The sequence below is a fragment of the Thunnus maccoyii genome, chromosome 1, assembly GCF_910596095.1.
Source record: "Thunnus maccoyii chromosome 1, fThuMac1.1, whole genome shotgun sequence".
In the NCBI taxonomy this organism is placed as follows: Eukaryota; Metazoa; Chordata; class Actinopteri; order Scombriformes; family Scombridae; genus Thunnus; species Thunnus maccoyii.
In genome coordinates this window covers 31,736,199-31,758,014 of record NC_056533.1, presented here as the reverse complement: position 1 = coordinate 31,758,014, position 21,816 = coordinate 31,736,199, and the positions used below count along the sequence as shown (strand labels likewise).

The window sequence follows — 21,816 nt, the reverse complement described above, 5'->3', positions numbered from 1 at the left end:
CATTTGTGGTTCAAACTTTGGTATAGGGACTAATTATAAAGGGATACTTGAGCCAGGTCCATACTATGAAAGGTCAGAACATGAACAGCATGTAAAGGTTAACACTGATCACAGCAGTACAAATGGTGAAACCCTGCCAATAGCAAACATAAACACTGTCACAATGAATAACGGAGCCAAAATGTGATGTATCTCAGTCTGTGACAAGGTATTTTGCATGAGTTGACTTTCTAAATGGCTTAAAGTTAATATTGAATGGGCTGGGATGTTCAAAACAGAACGTTGAAGTTTTTTTTAGAGCATCATGGCTTCAACAAACTGTGAGTGAGAAACAGTAAAATGTCTCTTGAACTTCTGAGCTCTGTGGCTCAAGTCAACTGTGACTGTTTTAGATCGCCCCGACCACCACCATCTGCCCCCTTCAGTGATCTCATATCTTACATCAGTTTGTACTATCATCCAGGCGTTGGTCAAACCCACGTTGCCCTCTGTCCCGAAAAGCTGAAGGCCCTTCTTCAAATCCCTCTGGGCGTAGTGATCGATCTGTGAAAACAAGACAGGGAAAACTGTTGTAAAAGAGAGAAAGAAAGAGATACTATAACAAAATCTCATTACTGCTTGTGTGACCTTTAACACCGCTGTGCAGACGATGGACAGTTTAACAAAAGGATCAAAATGAATGCAGCAGGACCAAAGATATCATCTTTTTTACTCCATAGATTCTTCTCCTTTGCCTGGTGCCTACATTACCCACCATGCACCTTGACTAGATTCACACACCTGCAAAGATTTGGTTTGGTTATGCTAGCAGCGGCTAATGTAGCCTCAAGCCACTAGCTTCAAGTAGAGATGAGGAGCGGGCTACAGAGTTCTGGTAACCTGACCTCTTTCTCACTCCACAACCCCAGATTTATTTCACTTTAAAATTCGTAGTCTTCAGCCCCAACTGACATTGCTTCAAGTGACATCACTTGCAGCAAATTATCAGATTTCACGCAGATCACAAAAGGCTTTATACAACTTTTTCACTTATGCAGTAGTAATCCCCAAGACCTGGAAACAGACTTTGATGCGTAAAATCTGAGGAATTCCTCCTTAAACTGGATTTACACTTCTGCATTAAGGGGTTACACCATAGCTACGGCGGCTATGTGCGGAGGCTTGGAAGCTAGGCCATATCTAATACCATGTGGGGATCACAAGCTTTGGCTTCTTGTGTGTTCTCCAAGTTTCTGATAGTGATGGAGAACGTTGATAATGAAGACAACATGAAGCCAGGTGAAAAAAAGGCTCCAATATTCTTGGCAGTAACACATCTAACAAAGACATCTCAACTAGAAACCTTCTGCTCACCTCTGCTCTGCATCACAGTCAATGAAACAAGATTATTATGGTGACCACATGGAATAGTCTAATATTCAGTAACAGAACAAGCCAGACTGTCGCTTGTATCAGTGTAACAGTGAGTGAAACAATGTAAACACTATTTTAATACATGATGTGGTGATATCAATGGGTGAAATCCATGGCGGGATACCAATTACACCAAGTATGAATCCATGTGGCGACAAATAATCGCATAGAGTTTGTTTTTCTAAGACTAATTTGAGCGTTACGGTCAGAAAAAGGTAAAAGAAAAAGGGCACCAGATGGACTCAAACCGGAAATGTACTGGTTCACATGATCATACTGATGTATACTGGACTCCTGGTTCACTGCACATGGTTACATGGTGCATGTGGACTCATAGTGAACCCCTGTAATACATTGTTACACTGTGGATGTCTGATATACATCAATAGTTTCCGGACTGGTGGTCAGGATCCCACCATGGGGTTGAAATTAATCTAAATGGCCACGAGATAGTAAACAAATTACGAAATAAGAAGAAAAATCATTGGGGTTATTTTTCTCTGACTTTTCTCAAAACTTCAGAATCAGTAAACTGGACTTTTTTCTTGTGAAAAACTGGTGAAAAACTTTTTGGACTCTAAAAATGTTTAAAATAATACAATCTGAAAAGGGAAAGCCATTAATTGGTTGACTCTCTCACAGGTCACAGACAACCTCTGATGAGGGGTCATAAGAGGGCATTGCTTGGTTGTTAAGGGTCACAATCCATAATGTGTTGGGCGATATACGGTAGATATGGTCTAATGGTGGACACTGAAACCCACCTGTTTAGGTTACATAGTACAACAACTTTATGTAGACCTCTAGTTAACATAATAAATCTCCGGGACACTTTTATAGTTAGAAGGAGGTGGATGTTGACTGCCTGCAGTTTCTCAAGCTCAGACTAACACAACTTTAATGGACTGTGAGAGACTGCAGTCTGGTCTGATACTGATACACAACTCATATTTCATATTTCCTCAAGTGTTCTCAAATGATATTAAGACTAATAAACTGTGAAACATCAGTGGAAACACGTCAGCTTTACTGAACTTATTTCTACTGAGATTTGATTTGCTTTGACTCAAACAGCACACTGCAGAGAGAGCATGTTATCCAGCTTCAGCTCTATAAACAAGCTGCGTGCAGATCTATGTGGGTTCAGGTAAGAATCTCTGCTTCTGTGAACCTAAACAAACAAGATAAAAAACGTAACAAAATCAGCTTTTCCGGTAAGCTTTCAATCAAAGAAAACAAATTTTAAATGAACAATACCATCAGAGAGCTCAGACGTTGTCTACAAACTGCAAACAAAAACTCCAGACACACACAAGCTGCTGATCCTTGTTTACGCATTTAGATGGTCAATCCCATCAGACATCAATCTGATCTCCTACACTGCAGCCTTTTAGTCTGTGAGGTGCTGCAGACACTAAACACCTTGTAAGATCTGTGTCTCTTTTGCTCTTTCTGCAATCACAAATAATTAAAAAGACTATTATTTTGCTAAATAGCATCTGGATGTTAAATGTAGGGTATATATGCATATACTGTATATTCAGTAATTATCCTTAACACTATACTGGATGTGTAATGGGGTTGAACAGGGTAAGTTATTACCTGACAAAGCTCTCTGTAATCTGACAATGTCACAAGTTGAATGTCATTTCAAGTAGACAGTCCATCACTTAGATATCAACACAAACCCTTTATTGAAGTTTATTGAAATTTATTGAAAATCGTCTGGTACAGGATATAAATCCTCCACACCAGACTCTACATCTCAAAACAAACAAACCATACAACAACAACAACAACAACAAAAATACCACAAGATACTTTAAAATCACAATAATATCACAAATAATCACAAATCAGCTTTATAATTATATAACATATCCTTTGTTAACCAGAATTTATCCAATCTATTTTTAAAAGAGTTAACTGAAGGACAAACACTTTAGTGGGAATAATTTTAAGGAATTCCCTCTTAGCTCATACCTATTATTCCAAAAGTGGATGACAGGCTCGGCTGTGATATCATATATTCTGTGAACAAGCTTGTAGACCTCAATCATGTCTGTATACTAGAGTTGGTAATTGTAATTTTCTTAACCTCTCTTCTTCTGTTTCAGACCTGGAATTAGTTTAGTAGCTCTCCTCTGAACTTTCTCAGTTTTTTTCCATATATTTGAATTTATAAGACCGAACTTGCAAATTCAAGCTGAGATCTTCCGAGGATTTATATAATGGTAGGAATATTTCATCGCATAAATTTGTAAATCATCGAAAAATTCCTCTGATTATCACCAGCATAGAGTTTGCCTTTTTTAATTTTTTATGATGAAATGTGTGTGTGGAATTCAAGTGAACTATCAACCACTCCACCTATTACTTTTCCTCCTCTACTTGCTGAATCGCCAATTCTCCGACTGTATAATTAACAGTTATCATTTGATTTCCCAGTAAGTAAATGTTTACATCTTACAGATCTTCTTGAAGATTGGGCTGTGTCAGCGTCCTTAGTAATTATTCTAAATATTTTGGTGTCATCCACAAAAAGATATGCATCAGATTGTATCACGCTTAGTAAATCATTTATATAGACAACAAAGAGTACAGGGCCCAGCACAGATCCCTGTGGAACTCCAGAGGTCACCGGTTTCCAGTCTGAAGTGGCATTATTTACCATTACCTGCTGTTTCCTATTACTTAAAAAGTCCTGTATCCAGTCTAACTCTGTTGTCTATACAATAAGATTTTAATTTTGACAGTAGTCTTTTATGAGCAACTGTCTCAGAAGCTTTTTGGAAGTCCTGACTGTCCTTCATCCAAAACTGCTAACCACTTATAAAAACCGTGAGAAGCTGAAGTGTAGTCAAAGTCTGTTAAAGTCTGTTTGACTTCAGATGGTCAACAATAAATGTTCTGGTGAGATTTTCCATTGTATTACACACTACAGATTTCAGACTAACTGTAGTTTCCTGCTAATGATTTTCCTTTTTTTTCCCATTCACAGGGTAAAAATGATTCCTCTAACAATTGATTATATAATACTGTTAGAAGTTCCGCAACCCCACAAGCCAATTCCTTTAAAATCCTTGGATGTATCACATCTGACCCTGGAGATGTTAATATTCTGTAGAAGCAGTTTTGTATCCTCAGTAGTGAATATAAAATGTTCTATTTGCTGAACTTCCAACCTTGGCAATTCAGGTATGTGCCCCTCAGGTTCGTTCACAAATACACTGCTGAATTATTCTGACAATTTTTCTGCCTTCCCAATATCTTTGTCTGTTTCTGGGGAGTTAGTATTATTCTGATTAGTATATAAATTCTACTGATGTTTTAATTTTTGTCCTCTTATTTATATAATTCCAGATGACCTTTGGTTCTGTTTAGATTGTCTTATTAAGTCTTCTTCGTATATCTCTCTTAAATATCGTGTTCTCATTCTCACAGGATTTCTCACTCTCCGGTTCTCCTGTTGTACCTCTAGGTTTTTATTTCTTATTGCCTTTCTTGCAAGATTATATTTTTCCTTTTTTTTAAACTATCCAAGGGGAAGTTATGTTTTTCTTTCTGAGACCTGATTTCAGTGACTAACTTGTCCTCTACTTTGTTCAACTTAGCCTTAATTAGTCTCCATTTGTTGCCAACATCATAATAAGATAAGTTTTCCAATTCTTCACGCGCTTTTTCAAAATTCACCTTGTTGTAATTTTCATTTCTCAATGTTTTAGTATAACAAATGACCTTCAACAACAAGACACAATGATTGCTTTTACCTAAAGGGCTAAAATACTGAACATCATCTATCATGTTTTCCTCATTTGTGACAATAAGATCCAACACGTGTGTCGCCACCTCGTCTGTTCTTGTACATGTTGAAACAAAAATGTGTTCTGAATACAGAAAACCTATTATCTAATGATGTGAGATTATTCCCCTCTCCAGTGGTTAAATTCCAATCTGTTTGGCCAATTAAAATCACCCATAATTAATTTATGTGAGTGCTTTCTAGTTGACACTTCCTCCTTTAGAATCAAAAGATTATCACTGTTAGTCTCTGTACTGCTATCAGACCTTATTATTGCATTTAATCTCCCCAAAAAATATTCTCTTGAAACACTGTCCCTGTTATAATATCTTTAACCTCTAATGATTTATGAATACAAAGCAATGTGTCCTCTACCTGTATCATTATCTATATTCTTTGAAAATATATTATAACATTCTATATCATCCAAATTTAATGCCGCTGGGATCATTTTCTGCCTCCAATTTTTACACTTAACTTCAACACTTAACTTAACACTTTGATCTGCATTTGTATAAAAACACATAATGCTTTCTAAATATGTTATATATATGTTTTAAATATGTCTTTTACAGCATCCCAAATCCTTTTAATGCTGTTAAAGGCAAGTGTATTTTCTTTTGGGTCGACGTTTTTCACTACATCAGCCCAACTTGGCGTGTCAACATCTCTCTTCTCATTGCGCTTTTTCTCCAGCTTCGATTCCATCTCCTGCATTCGTTGTTCAAATACCTGGATTATTAGCTGGCATTTCTCTTCAATCATCTGCTCTGTCGCAATGCTCTTTTCCACACTTTCTTCACAATATGGACTCGTTTCTGTAGGATCACCTACTCTACGTCATCTAGGCATTTTATGCAGTAGTTCTTCTTACATTGTTTACAAATAAATATCTGTTTCCGAACTGTCAGCAGGAGTTTGGCATACTTGACATGCACTTTCTTTGTCCACCTCTGAGCCTCAGCTAATTAGCGTTTTGTCATTCTGCGCCACACCGATCCTAATATTAATTGCTCTTGTTCCAACATATCTCACACTCTCATGTCTCTTAGTATCTGTCATAATTCTCCTTCAGTTCTAGTAAGTGCTTCGTTATTTTATCAGCACTTAATACTAACTATGAACACTCTACATGGAGTTCTGCATGTGTCTAAAACCTGCCTGAACCCAACTGGTACTGCCAAATTTGAGACCCAAACCCAACCTATGACCTGAAGCTATATTTTTGCTTTATTTTATCCATTATAGGCTATTAGCTCAGCAATCTAATGAATGCACCAGCTACATTCTCTCTATCTCTTCAGTCTGAGCATTATGTATCTATTTGCAGCACATGATACACATAGATGCCGACGATTGGCACAGTCAAAGTAATAAAAAGAGAAATTAATAGATAAAATTTCATTTGAAAGTAACAAAACTTAAAGTTTTGAGGTAAGAAATGGGCCATGTGGCTGCAGGATCCACTTAATTAAAAACAACAAGTAGCGTTAATTAGCTGTTCATGCTAATTTTAAAAGGTGATTCATAATACTGTTGAAATATTTAGTTATTAGTAAATTAGAGAATCGTTTCTTGAATGGTTGTTTACGTCCTCTAATTTTTTAGTGTAATCACAGTCACAGATTTAAGAGGAGACATTCTTTTCCCGTCATCTGTGATGTAGGAGATCACATGAAGAAAACATCCATTTTAACAAATATGATATTTGCACGGCAGGTGATTCCATCATCGTAAAACGCAAGTCGCCACATAAGGCTTTTATTACACATTTATTAAAGGTCATAAACACGCCTGCAGGCCTGAATTTCTGTGAGAAGCTATTAAAATTAGCCACGAGCCATGTGTTCAACCATGTGTTCAGCCATGTGTAGTCGGTAAATACATCAGCTGAAAGTGAGCAGACAGAGATATATTGAGGGAATCAAGAAAAAAGGCTGAACTAACATGAACAGATTATGACATAAACACTCATCTACACCTGATATCAATCCGTCTCTTTGTCTTGATTGAAAATAGTCTGTTTTTTTTGTTTTTGCTCTCATGAATGTGTTTTAATAACAAAGCGTGTTTAATGCAATAAACCCTGGTGACAGATGTGTGAGGATGTTGGGATAACGTGCTCTACTGTTTATGAGATCCTGGGGGAGGATGTGTATGCTTTTGTATATACTTTATTTACTGGGAAATATTGAATAAATTACACAGAAGGGAGTTGAAACCTATGTTTTCCGTAACGCTGAGAGGGGCTGCAGAGTTGCTGATAATTCTCTGTAGGTTCAACACTACGAGCGACGCCTCTGATATTACACACTGAATTATATTGATACATTATTATATTGTTGTTATAGAAAATATCAATTATAGCCGCTTTAAGTATGCACACCATTTTGCCTGAAATATATTTATTGCATATATTGTGGACACATTTATCATGCATACACAAAAAATTAGATGACGCATAAGGATCTGTAAACATAAAAAAATCATCATTTGGATGCCTCGAAGAGAACGGAGATAAAAGAGAATTTTGAATGAAAAGACAAATGGCACAGAAAGTAATTTCTTGCAACAATAAAGAACTGTTGATCTGATTTCTACTGGTGCTATAAGCCACTGCATGATATCACAACTCTGGCAAAATGCAACATGCAAGTTATCTCAAAACTGACGTAAGCACAGGGAGTCCTTATATCCCATTTGAGTGGACTGGAGAAAGCCCTAAGTCTTGTGAAGTTGTGCTAATAAAAAAAAAAAGAGGAATAAAAAGAAAAATATTTTTCATTCAAATTTAAGTAGGTCATTAGTAAAGAGTGACTGAAAGTGTGGCAAGCAGACTGTGAATACGCCTCAGCTGTACTTTTAGTTTAGTATTGATGTTGTCCTCGGGACTTGAGTCGCCCTTTAACTACACCAGGCGAGTCAAAGATGGGCCATCAATTATTTATATGGCAGGGATAGAAGGAGAGATAAGAGATGAGATGTATACGGAGAGGAGAGTAGAGTAGAGGAGAGGAGAGGAGAGGAGAGGAGAGACAGAGAGATGTGGATTTTAAAAAAGGGGGATGAGAGATGGAGGTGGGGAAGAGAGTGGATGCAGGAAAAAAAGTAAACAGGGAAAGAGAGGGAGAGGATGAGCCAGAGAGCGACGAAGGTCAGAATATATAATAGCATACCTGTGTACACTGTTGGGCAGATGGAGTGCTTATATGACCACTGGACTCCATGCAAAGATAACACTGACAGTAAAGCAAGCAAAGAAAGGGAGCTTTCTATCTGTGACAGCCCGAGAGGAAGGACATTATGTTTGAAAGAAACACAAGAAAGGTTTTTCAGAGGAGCGGAAATAATGAGAGGAAAAATGCCTCAATTTACCCGCTTCCTCCAAACAGTGGATATCCATTACCTGTGTCATAAATGTGGGAGGAAGACAGAATCAGAGATACAGTAAAGTAGATAAAGACATTAAAAAAAAAAGAGGAAAAATCTGTGATCATACTCTCTGTGGATTTCCCGTGAACACATTATTTCACTATGAGACGCCAAACTGCATAAAACATGTCCTACTTCATCTCCTGCAATGACGTTACCGGCTCTAAAAAAGGAGGATTTTTAACATCATTGTTTTATAGATTAAACTGCTGCCTTGAGTTTAGAATTCATCACAACAATGCCGGCGGCTTTGTACCTCCAGATAATCCCAAATCAAGGTTGTATAAAATGTTTGATTTAAAAAGTCATGTTTCAGTCATTTCAAATATGTGTAATTTTGTCACCCAGTCATCTCTGTGCTTTCTAAAAGTACCCGAAGGTCCCACGGGGTTTCCTCACCTATTGGGTGCCCACGCTTATTGGCAAGGGCTAGTTTCCTGCAAATGCTTTCATTTTATCCTTCCTCCAAGGGAGCCGGAGCCCAGATTACATTCCCCGGACTCTGACCAATTTGGACCAAAGTCAACGTTTTTCAAGGACATTTATTTTGACTGCAGACAGACTATATTAGTCTGACTTGCTGCACTTTACTTCCCCTGGCTTGGGATATGAGTTTAAATCTTTGGAAGTGTTGCAGTACATTTCGGGAAAGGATTTACAGGGGTATGCCACCCTTCTAAAGAATCCACATATGTTATTCCTGTGCCTCAGGACAAATCGGTCAATACTTGCAAACTTTGACAGCTCTTCAGTAAAGCTATAATTTCAGGAAACCTTTAAATTTGTAAAGTGGGATGTGAAATCTGGTAGTGCTCCTCAGATAATAAATGGGATACCAGAGTCACAAATTTAAGGCTTCTGTCTCCGACTTGTAATTCTGTCCTGGGGCACAGCAATAACATACGTAAATTATTAATATGTGTGGCATTCCCCTTTAAGTGACTAATCTCAGTCCTTAGCTGGGGCAAATCAATTACAACCCCAACTCCTTTCCCTCCTCTGCTTCTAATCAGTTCTTGATTAACACTTGGCAAACCATGTGAGTAGACAATCAATGCCGCTAACGGGGGGAAAGTAGCGAACTAGCAGAATTGAGGTTATAAGGGATGATACTTGAACGGGATTAATCAAGGTGGTACTGAATGATCTTGGACAAGATATTGGACAATAACACAAGGTCAAGACTCATTATCTCTGAGATTCAGAGGAAAACTTTCATTATGATTGGACTCATTCCCAACGCCGAGATCTGTGTGTTTGTGGCCTGTTTCTCCATGTTGTTGATACTACGAAGGAGTTCGGAGGTGACGCATGAAACTATTTTGATGCGTCACTGAAATACTTTTGCTAGGCTATCGACAACTACGGCTACATTTTCCCTAAGGAAAAATGTGCTGAACTGTTTAACATCACTGTAGATTTTTATATTTTATAACCTTTTATCTACAGTTATTCTGTCGTTGTAGTGTCAAACATGTGAAAAAGATTATTATGTGAATGCAGAATGTGTAAAGTGTTGATATTTGGAGTCTATCACATCGTCACCAAGCTCAGTACAGCAGAGAGTGATAATAAAATCTTCCCACCTTGAGCAATGCACAGTCCTACCAGTGGATGCTGGGGTGGAGGTATGGTTGGTGAAACGTTACATGAATAGCAGTGGCAGTAAGTGACAGCGTCGGGCAGCAGGCACGACAGCAAAAGAGTGAGCAGAGCACTGACGGTTTAAGTACCCTGCCATGACTAAAAGGGTGAGTTACGGACGTTGCAGTGAGAAGCATATGTCATGTTGCAGGCTTTGAATAATTTAGAAAATATTGTGAAAATAAAATATGAATAGTGTAAAATTTAAATTAGCAGAAGCATCTCTCTTCGGCTCGTCGTCTGGCTTGACTGGGTTGTGACTGACAGACGGCGAGTCCTGAAATAACCACGAAAAATGCGTTTCTTCAGCTGAAATAATTAGTTGGAAAAGCAACAAATTAACTATGTGCTAGTGTGAAACTGTGAACAGAACCCCTTTGTAGTTCGGTGGCAACTGGTGGCTTCTCATTCACAGTGATGGTTTTCCTTTATCAACACAATTAAAATTCTTTGAATTATTTTACTTTTGGAATTGAACAGGAGAGAGAAAAAAAGCCTGATAGATTTGCCAAAACTAATTTACATCTGGCAAAAAAAAAAAGGATTTAGAAATGTCTTTAATCATGGCACATGGTAAAAACAGACAAATTTAATAATTTGCAGTTTTTACATAAATGGACTCATTTTATTCAAAGCAGCACAGTTGAACTGTTACTCCTACTGTGATTTCCCAGCAGAAATCTGTCAGTGCTCTGTCCATTGTCCTACAGAACCTGTGAAGCCTTTGACAGCAGAGCGTTTACTCACCTCAGGCTAATATCTCAGTTTGTGAGTGGGTTTTCAACCTCTGCAAGGAGCCCTTTGTTGTATTTCAAGTGTAACCCTTTAACCCCTCAAATTGTGCTGTTTTATTGAATTCATGAACCAGAAAGAGGCAACAAAACTGCAATATGTAACTCTTTAGCTAAATAACCCACACGCAATTTGTTATTTATTCAAAACCTTTTTTTCAAATTGTAACCCTAAACCCACTTATATAGAAATTGCACAAAGCAAGAACATAAAGCCGAGCTTGTTTTTCATGTCTTGAAGAAGACCGAATAATCTGAAGCAGGAGGAACAAGACACCTGGCAGTCCACCACCAACTGAGCAAAAGCTTTTGTGTTTCACAGGAAAAAATTTTTTTTGCTCCTGCTGAGAGGTGAAATTGAAACCGGAACATTTGATTTGTGTTCAATTTCTTCCCGTATCTCGCTGACGTCATGTTTTTTTTTTTTTCATGTTTATTCAAATGTAACTGTAGGAGTGTTTATATTTTCCAGTTTTCTTCCTGTTGCAGAGCTTCACTCTCTTGTGTCCCTTCATAATATGTGCATCTAGGCCTGATTGCAATTTAAATGACTTATAATTACTGTTGTTGCAACTCCTCAGCATTGTTATCTGCAGCCCTCAAACTGCACATTCCCTTGTCACATATATTTCAAGACTCCGCAAACAAATATCTTGTCTGTTTGACGATCATCTCAATTTCTCTCATATTAACATTGCCCTGACGTGGGTGTATTTTAGTAATGTGATTAGCCAGGGGTGTTTATCTAATTTCATTTCTTCAGTCTACATGAAATGAAAATTTCTCAGCCTTGAAATGTATTCAGACAGGGGTGCTGCATTTTGATATCTTGACAAGCTTAAATGTTTGACGGCTGATGCTGGAACAGTAATGATGTGGAGAAAGTGGAGCTATCCTGCTTGAAATGGGTATTTAATCGGGTTTCACGTGTTGTATGTCTGCAATTCAGATATATGATGCTTGTAGTTTGTTTTGTCACATGAATGGTTGCACTTTACCTGCATTTGAAAGTCTGTTCACAAATGGGTTATTTTTTTTCCCCTTTTCCTTATCAAGTTATTTCACAATTTCCTGTGTTTAGTCTTAAAACAGTTGGAAGTGGAGGAGGGGAAGAGGAGGTGATGTGAGAGTGAGACTGACACATCACCGGGGGCCTGACCCAGGTGCTGCACACCGACTCAGTCGTGAGAAAGGCAAGGCGGAGACTGTTTCACCTCAGATGCTTGAGGAAATTCTGGGTATCTCCTCAAATACTGAGGAATTTCTACTCCTGCACCATCGAGAGCGTCCTGACAGGGAACATCTCTGCCTGATAGGGAAACAGCACCGAACAGGACCGCAAGACCCTGCAGAGAGTGGTTTCTTTGGAGGAACATACAATAGGTGGTGCTTTACCTTGTCTAAAAGGTAATTACACCGGGCGCTGCAATAATAAGACTAGGAGAATCATTAAGGATCACAACCACCTGGATAACAGCCTTTTCTACCTGCTGTGGTCTGGAAGAAGGTACCGGATACAGCAGACCAGGTCCTTCACAAACTGAATTTAAATTAATTTAAATGAAACAAGTACCACGTGAATTCAAACACATTTTCAGTTTCTCAACTTTAACCTATTTAGTCATTTGTGTCTCACAAACACAGGTGGTATACAAAGAAATTACTTTTTCTGATGACTTTTTTTTCTAAGGCAACAACAACAACAGTATTTTCATTCAACCATAAATGAAGCAGGGCACTTTTTTTTCATATATGGATAAACTTTGAATTACCTTCCCGTCCTATAATGCAATACATAAAATACGTTCTGGTATAAAAGTCATTTATATGTGATTTCTTGCCAAATGGCTTTATTCTCAAATTGATTGAAATACATAAAACAAACAAAACATATTGAAAATGTGTAGGGCTGTGTATCCACTGCGTCTGTAAAAAAACATTTGCTCCTCAGTGAACAAAGCTGAAAAAACTGGCCTGTGGTTGGACTCAATAGACCTTTTTCACAGCAGACACTTGACATGATAGGAAAAGTAAAGGTGCAATTGATTACATTCATGATGGCTGAATCCCAGAACCATCATTGAAGGACGGGTTCACAATTTTTCAAGTCGGTCTTAAAACAACAGTTAGGTGCCCAAATAAACATTAAAACATGTTTTTCTTGCCATAAGCGTTCCTCCTGTTCATACTGACCATTAGAAGATCCCTTCATAATGCACCTCCTGTGCACAAAATGTACTTAAAAGTTTATCTGAAGCTAATATTGAGCTTCAGTCGTTTAAATGAGTCAAATCAAGTAGATATCTTTCAACGTTACAGTATTTTTAGTGCCAAAGTCCTTCTTTTTGTTACTATATTTCCACCGCAGCTCAACAGGGAAACACAAAGAGGAAATTTGATGCTAAAAGTACTGTAAATGTAGCAGATATCCACTTGATATGACTAACTCAGACTGCTGAAGCCTCATATTAGCTTCAGATAAACTTAGATACATTGAAAGCACATTTGAAGGGGATCTTTTAATAGCCAGTATGAACAGGAGGATTGATTACAGCAAGGGAAACCTCTTTCAGTGTTCATATGATTTGAGGTTTGATGGAGGGATGATGTCAGTTTGATCTGTTGGTGTTAAGTGGAAAGACTGGTCCGGTACGTACTAGCTTGATGTGGCTGCTGGAGATGTGGGGACGCGGCTAGCCGCCACCAAAAGAGGAGAAATTAGACTCCACGTAACTCTGAAGATAATTTATGTGCATGTTGTGTCTACTCAGCTGGCTTTCCTAAAGACTACATTCAGGAGCCACCTGGTTTAGGTCTGTAGTTCTCTGTAGTCAACCGTCTAGCTGTTGGTTGTCAGTACATACCTCCAAACTGTTGGTTGGCTGCTCGTTAAAACACAATGTCACATTTTCTTCTTCTATATGTGTCCAAACACAGAAGATGTGACAGGTGGGTGTGGAGGGTTTGAAGTAGAGCTGCAACAATTCATTGATTAGAAAATTAATTGGCAGCAATTATGATGATCAACTAATTGTTTCAGTCATTTTTTATGTTAAAAAAAGGGAAATGGGAAAAGGGACCTTGCTGTTTTTTCATTGTCATATATGACAGTAAATTGAATATCTTAAGGTTTTGGACTGTTCGTCAGACAAAACAAGCTAACTGAGGACCGTGGCCTCTACGAAATTGTGAATTAATTTTTTTTCACTATTTTTTAACATTTCATAGAATATAATAAAAAATAATCTGCAGATTAATCGATATTGAAAATTATTGTTAATGGCAGCACTGCTTTGAAGTTATTTAAAAGGCGCCTTTGACAGCTAGACTGAGAAATTAAAGCAAAGTAACAATAAATGTAACTAATAACTTTAGCTGTTGTGTAATTAAAGTATCGTAATTACTGATTACATTACAAGCGATTACATTTCTAGGTTACTTGTCCAACACTGTGTATAAATGATTAGTAAGGATAAGTAAGGACTTTGTGCAGTTGCCATGGAGACACAAAATGTTCTTTTCTCTGCTTACAAGTTATATTATAGTGTTATAGTGTGTTTAGACTATTAATTAATTGTTTATATACTGCTTATACTAAGCAAAGGGGGTTAAAATAAAGTGCTACCAATGTTTCAATAGCAGGCATTTTCAAACTTTTACAAATGGCACCATCAGAATGACAAACATGGCCACTACATCTGCTGGCATAGTTGCCATGATTCATTTTAACAGCTCCACTAGCCTTTGGGTTAGTGGATGAGGTCTGCTGGGGTTCCAACCTGACCATAGCTCTTCACGACTACCTTTTTACAGCGGCATTACCTCACCTTGACTCGTCCCAAAGCACACAAGCAGATAGCAAATCACACTTACTACTGCTGCATGACCAGACAGCAGAGGCAATACCTCATCCTGGATTGACCTAACATCATGCAGAGGTGAGGACACAAACGATCATAGCAGGATGAAGTTACACTGCAGATACTCTCTGAAATGAGGCTCATGTTATGATGAAGATGCAGCAGGGCAGTGTCAGGATGATTGGCTTTTTAATGTATCCCTACGTGATTTGTTGGCATCTTTTTATCCTTTGAAAGTGACAGAGGGGAATGAGGAGGAAAATGGTGATGCAGTCCTAAAAACAGATTTTCAAAACACATCTATGAAGTATGAACTCTTTCATTAAAGCAAAGTCAAAAGGACGTGTACTGAGGTTGGGTACATTTGAACGTTTTTGATATGCTGCTAATATGACACTGAGGCAACATTTAACTTTTTTTGATACCTTTCTGTGAAGAATATAAACATGTTTTTGTACAGGAAAGATGTAAAAGTATTTAATTTAGTTTTACTGTCAAACAAACCAGATAGACTAAATGAAATACAGTCTGAAATTAGCAAAATTATATAGAGAATTAATTACTTCTTTGTGCAAATATCCTGCTAATTGATATTACTGATCCTGACTCATAGTGTTCTTGAATCCAGTGTTATTTCCCTTTGTGTGTGTGTTTTACTGTCTTTCCTGTAGAGCTGCAACGATTAGTTGATTAATCTGTTAGTCAATCAAAAGAAAATTAATCGGCAACTATTTTGATAATCGATTAATAGTTTTCCAGCTTCATAAATGTGAATATTTTTCTGGTTTCTTTAGTTCTCTGTGATAGTAAATAAATACGTTACGAAAACATTTGGGTTATTGACAAAACAAGACATTTTAAGCTGCGTCTTGGGCTTTGAGAAACAGTTTCACCATTATCCGACATTTCATAGCTGACACAACTAATCAATTAATCAATGAAATAATTGACAGATAAATCAATAATGTAAATACCGGTTAGTTGCAGCCTTACTTTCCTCCCCCTCTTATGTTTATCACACAGTATTGATCATATTGGCAGCTTAAATCGACTCCTCCTTTATGCTGCTTATTTCACCCCTTGAAACTCATATAAAGATGGAAAAATACCAACATTTTGATTTATATAAGGAAACATCAGATCAAAAATAAGGATACGAATGTGATCAAGCAATTGATGCCAAGTAGGAGTCGCTAACAGTTTCAGATTAAATAAAACTAAAAGGTTGGTATTCAGGTTTGAACCTTTGAGCAAACAGGATGCCACAACATCAACATTCAACTTGCACTATACAAAAAAAAGCTACTGGTATTGAATTTCTGGACCCATTATGTGGTTTAGCAGTATAATCTATATATATTATTAGATATTGTATAAGGATTATCTATATATAGATTAGATTTATATCATATAATTATAAGTGGAGTCTTAGATTATATATTTTTTGGTTTTAAAGCAACAGAAAAACATAAAGTTGAGTTTCAAAGTTAATACTTGACCTTGTAAACAGTAGCTGGGGAAACAATATCATCTCAGGGTCCATTTAATAGCTGTTTTGGAACTTTCAGTCATACCAAATGATGTTCATCAGCTCATGGATTTTTGCTCAGTTCTCAATGAATTGTAGATTTTAAGTTTTCATTTTTTCTGAGCACTTCCTTTTTTTTTAATGTTAAGGCCTCAGAAAGAACATGGACTTCCAGACATGTCATTTTCTAGTAATGTTCAGCAAAAAGAGAAGAAGTATATTTTGGCAGAGATTGAGAGACAATTTTCTCCTCTTAAAGTACCCGGAATAGTTTATAATGTAATACAATCATAAGACGTGTTGCCTTTTCCGTAAAGGGCACGGCTCTCACTCTTTCTATATTGTAAACTCTCTTCATTATGGCCATTTGTTACTCTTCTCTCTAAATGTAAAATCAACATTTCACAGCTGTTCTCAGATGGATCAAAAGACAATCTTGGGAATTCAGGAAATCACCAGCAGGAGTAGATAGAATAAGTGGGGGTAAAATCGGGATACCAAAAAGGTGAATGACAACTCTTCCTCAAAAGAGAACTCCACTGAACATCACAGACTGATCACACAAAGCAGTTTAGGAATATCTGACGGAAGACTTTTCCCTTTAATTTTAACCCATCAATGTCAAAATCAAACCTTTTGGCTACGGGGCCTTTGTTGCACTCAGCTTTTGAACTCCAAGATCACACTAGATACAGACGTATCCAGTGTATCACTGTTGGTGCCAAATGGGTATTGGATTGGAATCTTCAATCAAAGAGTGATCATAGTTGATAGATATCTCTTTGATGAATGTCTCCTCAGCTGCTCATACAGAACAGTATGAACTGACTGTGTGGTCTACGTCTGAGCAAACATTGATATTTGGTTTAATTCCACAGTATATTGATATAAAACTAATAAACTAGTATAAACTAATATAAGTACACGAAGGGGGCGCGATTCACGGTGAACGTCTGGGGTTCTAATGTAATTAGCCCTTTAAATCACGCAAGTGCATTCAAACACCTTACGTTTCAGTTATTGATCTGGTTTTGGATCATTTATATAACAGACTCCAAGTCCTATCAATATACTTGCATAACAGCTTTATATACACCTCAGGGGTAACCTACCAGGGAGCTCTAGAGCAAGAATGGCCGATAATTTCTATTACCTGTATTGACATGTTCAGTGTCAGCATTTTCGATTTGCTCCCAGTGTTCACTCAATTATTTGTGCTTTTGTTGAGACCTTTTAACATCCCTTCAGGCTGTTTGATGAGGGAATAAATCTGAATCTAATACCATAAATGCTATTACTACCACTAATACCATGACTATCACAAATATTACTATCACTGGTGCTATACTCAGTATAGCAGTAAAAGTACCATGTGAGGTATTTGTACCGGTATTAATTGGAAGTAATTTCTTATAGTGGCTGAGTTTACTTTGCTGTTGGTTGTTTTTTTGCCATATGTTTTATGATGCTTTCATGCTGTTCACTTATAATGTGGTAAAGTATACACACTCGGGTCGAAGTATTATGAGTATTATGGCCTGCATTAGATTTTTCTGCAAATTTCCTATATACTGTAGCTTGTTACAGTTATTTTGCAGGGTTTCTCCATCTACTCATAACAAACTCTGGTCTCTAGTGGAGGGTAGATAATGTCTTATATCGGCTTTATGAGTTAAAATTTTATGGTTGACTTGCACACATACGGTACTGAGTGCTGATCCACATGAGTTAGCTGACTGAAGTGCATCTGTACTATGAGGAAAGCAAGCAAAACTTAATATATATAGCAGATTTAATACAAAAATGACAGTAAAAGCATATGCACAAATACAAAAACATGCATGCATAATGCACTAAGAGCCAAAATGATATATAATTCAAATGTTATTCAAAATGAACAGGAAACAAATGCAGAGACCTTATAGGGCTGTTGAGATAAGATCTCTCCCTACTGTCACTACCTGTAGTACTACACTACTACAACTGTGACTATTAAAAAATAATATAATGCGAATAATAGTTTTTATAACACTATTGTTGACAGTTTCCTAATCCTTAAATACTGTATTGCTCGTGGTCTGCTGTTGTTATTGCTTTGTTTGTGTGGTGGAGTAATATTCCCTTGAGGTGATAATAAAGGCAAAGTGGACAAGGCTGTAAATCCATGTGGAGAGATAATATGAAACAGCCATACATCAATTTTCAATATCACACCGCTGACTCTGACTTATTTTTATTCACTTTGACACTTTGAGTCCCACTGGCTTCAATGACATTAACCTCATTGGACCATTTCATCATTCTTAGGAACCAACAAAGTAAAACAAACTGTTTCAGGTGCGTGGAAGATCTGTGAGCTGTTTGAAGTAGCTTCCAGCTGCGTCATGGAGCTTTTTATCAGGTCTAAAGCAGGTGTAATAAACCGGACCACTGAGCGTGACCATACCTGAAGCCGACGGAGTTCATCAACATGCACCCACCGCTGCACTCTAGCTCTTTAAGTTATGGTATCTGGAAGGCTTTGCATACTAGAGGAATAGCATTGACTTATGTTCCAACTGCAGGACTGCTTCCAGGGAGTTACCATGGTGATGATGGTGATGGAGGAGGTGAAAGTCAGCATGGCTTGATAATCAGAGATAAACTAGGGCTCTAAAAACTGTGGGAAAAATCCAAGAAGATAAAATCTAACGAATGCTGAAAAGGATTTCATATTTGGGTCCAAAAATATTTGTATGCATGTTTTCACTGTCTATCTGGGTTAATTGTCTTTTTCACCTAGTTAGTTTGTTTATATCACACTGTACTGAAAGTAAATCCCCCCTAAATAATCAATACCTTAGGTGTTTACTTTGAAGACACTCTAAATTATAAAATGAGTATTTCTGAACATTCAAACACTGCATTATGTTCATCCTCAACATCCTAAATCTACCGTATGTTACAACTGCTTAAATCACACAATGCTTGAGACGATGCTGCAACGTGCAGTTTTACTCTTTGTAAAGGGTTTTTAATGTTTTGAATTTGTTTTAAAGAGATTTTATGTTTTATTTATAATGAACAGTCATTATTTTTTGCAACAAATCAGTGGCAATACTGCAAAATGATGCTCCTCTTACATGTGGCAATCAGTCCACTTTTGTGTGTGTTTCTTCCCTAAACTAATGAGGTAAACGCTGCATGCTTGCACGCAACAGCAGCAGAGAGACAAAGTGTGACCAGAATATCACACTCATATTGGAGGATTACACAAACAAAACCTTGCTCGCAGACACAGTTTCTGATGAAATTAAAATCAGGGGACAAATCCCTTTTCTGTATCTCCTAGTATGGATGCTCAAAACAAGACTTAGTGTTGGCACAGTAAGCATACAGTACTATCCAACCATCCCCAAATCAAAGTTTGTTTGTATTCGATGCAGACTGTTCTCTCAAGAAAAATATCAGTAGACATTGTTTGTTCAAGCAAATAAAAATGAGCTTTGTTTGTGTGACTTTCTTATAGCACAGTCATAGAGATTAATGTTTGGCTGTGCAAAGTTTGTGACTTAAATATTAGATTCTGTAAGTTTATTTACAGACAGTAAATGTTTCCTGTCAGCAAAGGTTAACTGGTGGATGCACACGATAGGTGCTGGTCATGGTATTGGTATATATTGAAGGAAAGACGACCTCACATTCAGCTCCAATGAGTTTATTATACAACCTACGTTTCAACCACACTTGTGTCGGTTTCAAGGCAAGTAAAGAGTAAAAAAACAAGAGCTTTCCTAACCTTAAAGGGGGCATCACATGCTTTTTGTGATTTTCTGTCATTTATATATTGTTATAAAATGTTGGATGTCAATATTAAACATAGTCAAAGTTCTAAAACTTGAGGTGCATGTATGTAAACATGCCGCCTTCAAGTCAAAGGCCAGGGCTACTGCCTACGCTGACGCTCTGTTTGCAAAGTTACCTCTACTTCCTCATCAAAAGGACATCAGATTGTTCACACATACCTACTAATGGCCGTCAGTTCTGTAGTCTTTGTTGCTAAGGTTGTTCCACAGGTTGTTCACGTTGTCAACTTGCATATTCTGTGCTCAAACATGTACAGATGTTTTTGAGAAGTTTATATTTTGAGTAAATAATGAGAAAAAGACATGAAATCTGACTACTATTGCCTCTGGAGCTGACGGAAATCAGAGTGGGCTCATCGGGAGGGGGACTTTAATCAAAGGGGCAATATTTTAGAAAACGCTCACAAGTTGTTTTTCAATTACTTTTTGTCAGTGCAGCTGAATATTTGAAAAGACTTGATCATTTTATTTGATCATTTTATCAGTTTGGACCTGCAGCACCTGTTCTGGTAAGCAGCCATGCACGCAACCTAATGAAAACATTATACCTCAATGACTTTTTAAGTTCACATAATACGCAAAAGTCAAGATATTTCTTTGCAACATAAGAAAAGTGAAAGATATTATGAAATATACCTTGTGATATTACACTGTAGAGGTTTTATTCAATTTTCCAGCAGTGCACACATTCAACAATTTAAAGGTGCAATAAGAATTATGTAAGTATTTTAGTTGAAAACATTTAAAAAATTAACTAAAATCATCAACAGAATGTGAAGAAATAATAAAATGAGACCTTCCCTGACTTTCTCAGTTGCCAATAACAGCCTGTGGACTGAATTCTGTGTAAAGGACTCAGGACGGTTTTGCCAAGAAATTCCAAAGGATGTGACGTTAATGCGCGCTCCCGAGTGCCTTGCCTATCTACCGTCCCCCTACAGCGCCAACAGGGTGCAACACTTGGTAATGTTAGCTTAGAAATGGGGTCCGCAAACGTCCGACCCCGGGCTGGCTTTCTTCCTATTGAACAGTTGAGTTAACATTACATCAAAGCATGTGAAATATATTGTGATATTGTGGTTATAGGTGGCTAATGTTAGCGCTGCTGCTCGCTCGCGCTGATGGAGCACACACGAGCAACGTGATACTAACTGCAGCTCACTCAACGGCCACTCGTGTCATTAACGAGAAGGAATTTCTGATTCATACATACTGCATCTTTAAAAGACAGAATGAACTCAGAGAATTGCCTCCTGCTTTTTTAAAAAATATCAATGGTATATCAAGTAATGGACACCCATTTTTTTACTGTCAGTGATTTCCCTCAGTGCACCAGCTCTGCAGAACATCAAGACCATCCCTAAATTTTTACTTGGTTCTGTCGCTAATTGCCTCCTGGGTAGATGAAACTGAATTATTCAGATCCTGAATAAATGAGGTGCACTGAACATCAGGGAACACAGATACTAAAGGAAAGGTGAGGCGTGACAGCAGTCAACAT

At 37.5% G+C, this 21,816-nt stretch overlaps 1 protein-coding gene across 3 annotated transcripts in view; it reads right to left on the bottom strand.

Annotated features, from left to right (window-relative positions):
• Nucleotides 1–21,816, bottom strand: part of tspan4a (tetraspanin 4a) — a 144,009-nt gene that overhangs the window by 15,133 nt on the left and 107,060 nt on the right. For all 3 annotated transcript variants that reach the window (XM_042391389.1, XM_042390668.1, XM_042389854.1), the window contains one exon: nt 442–543. In XM_042391389.1, coding sequence (XP_042247323.1) covers nt 442–543 — 102 coding nt within the window. The remainder of the gene's footprint in view (nt 1–441; nt 544–21,816) is intronic.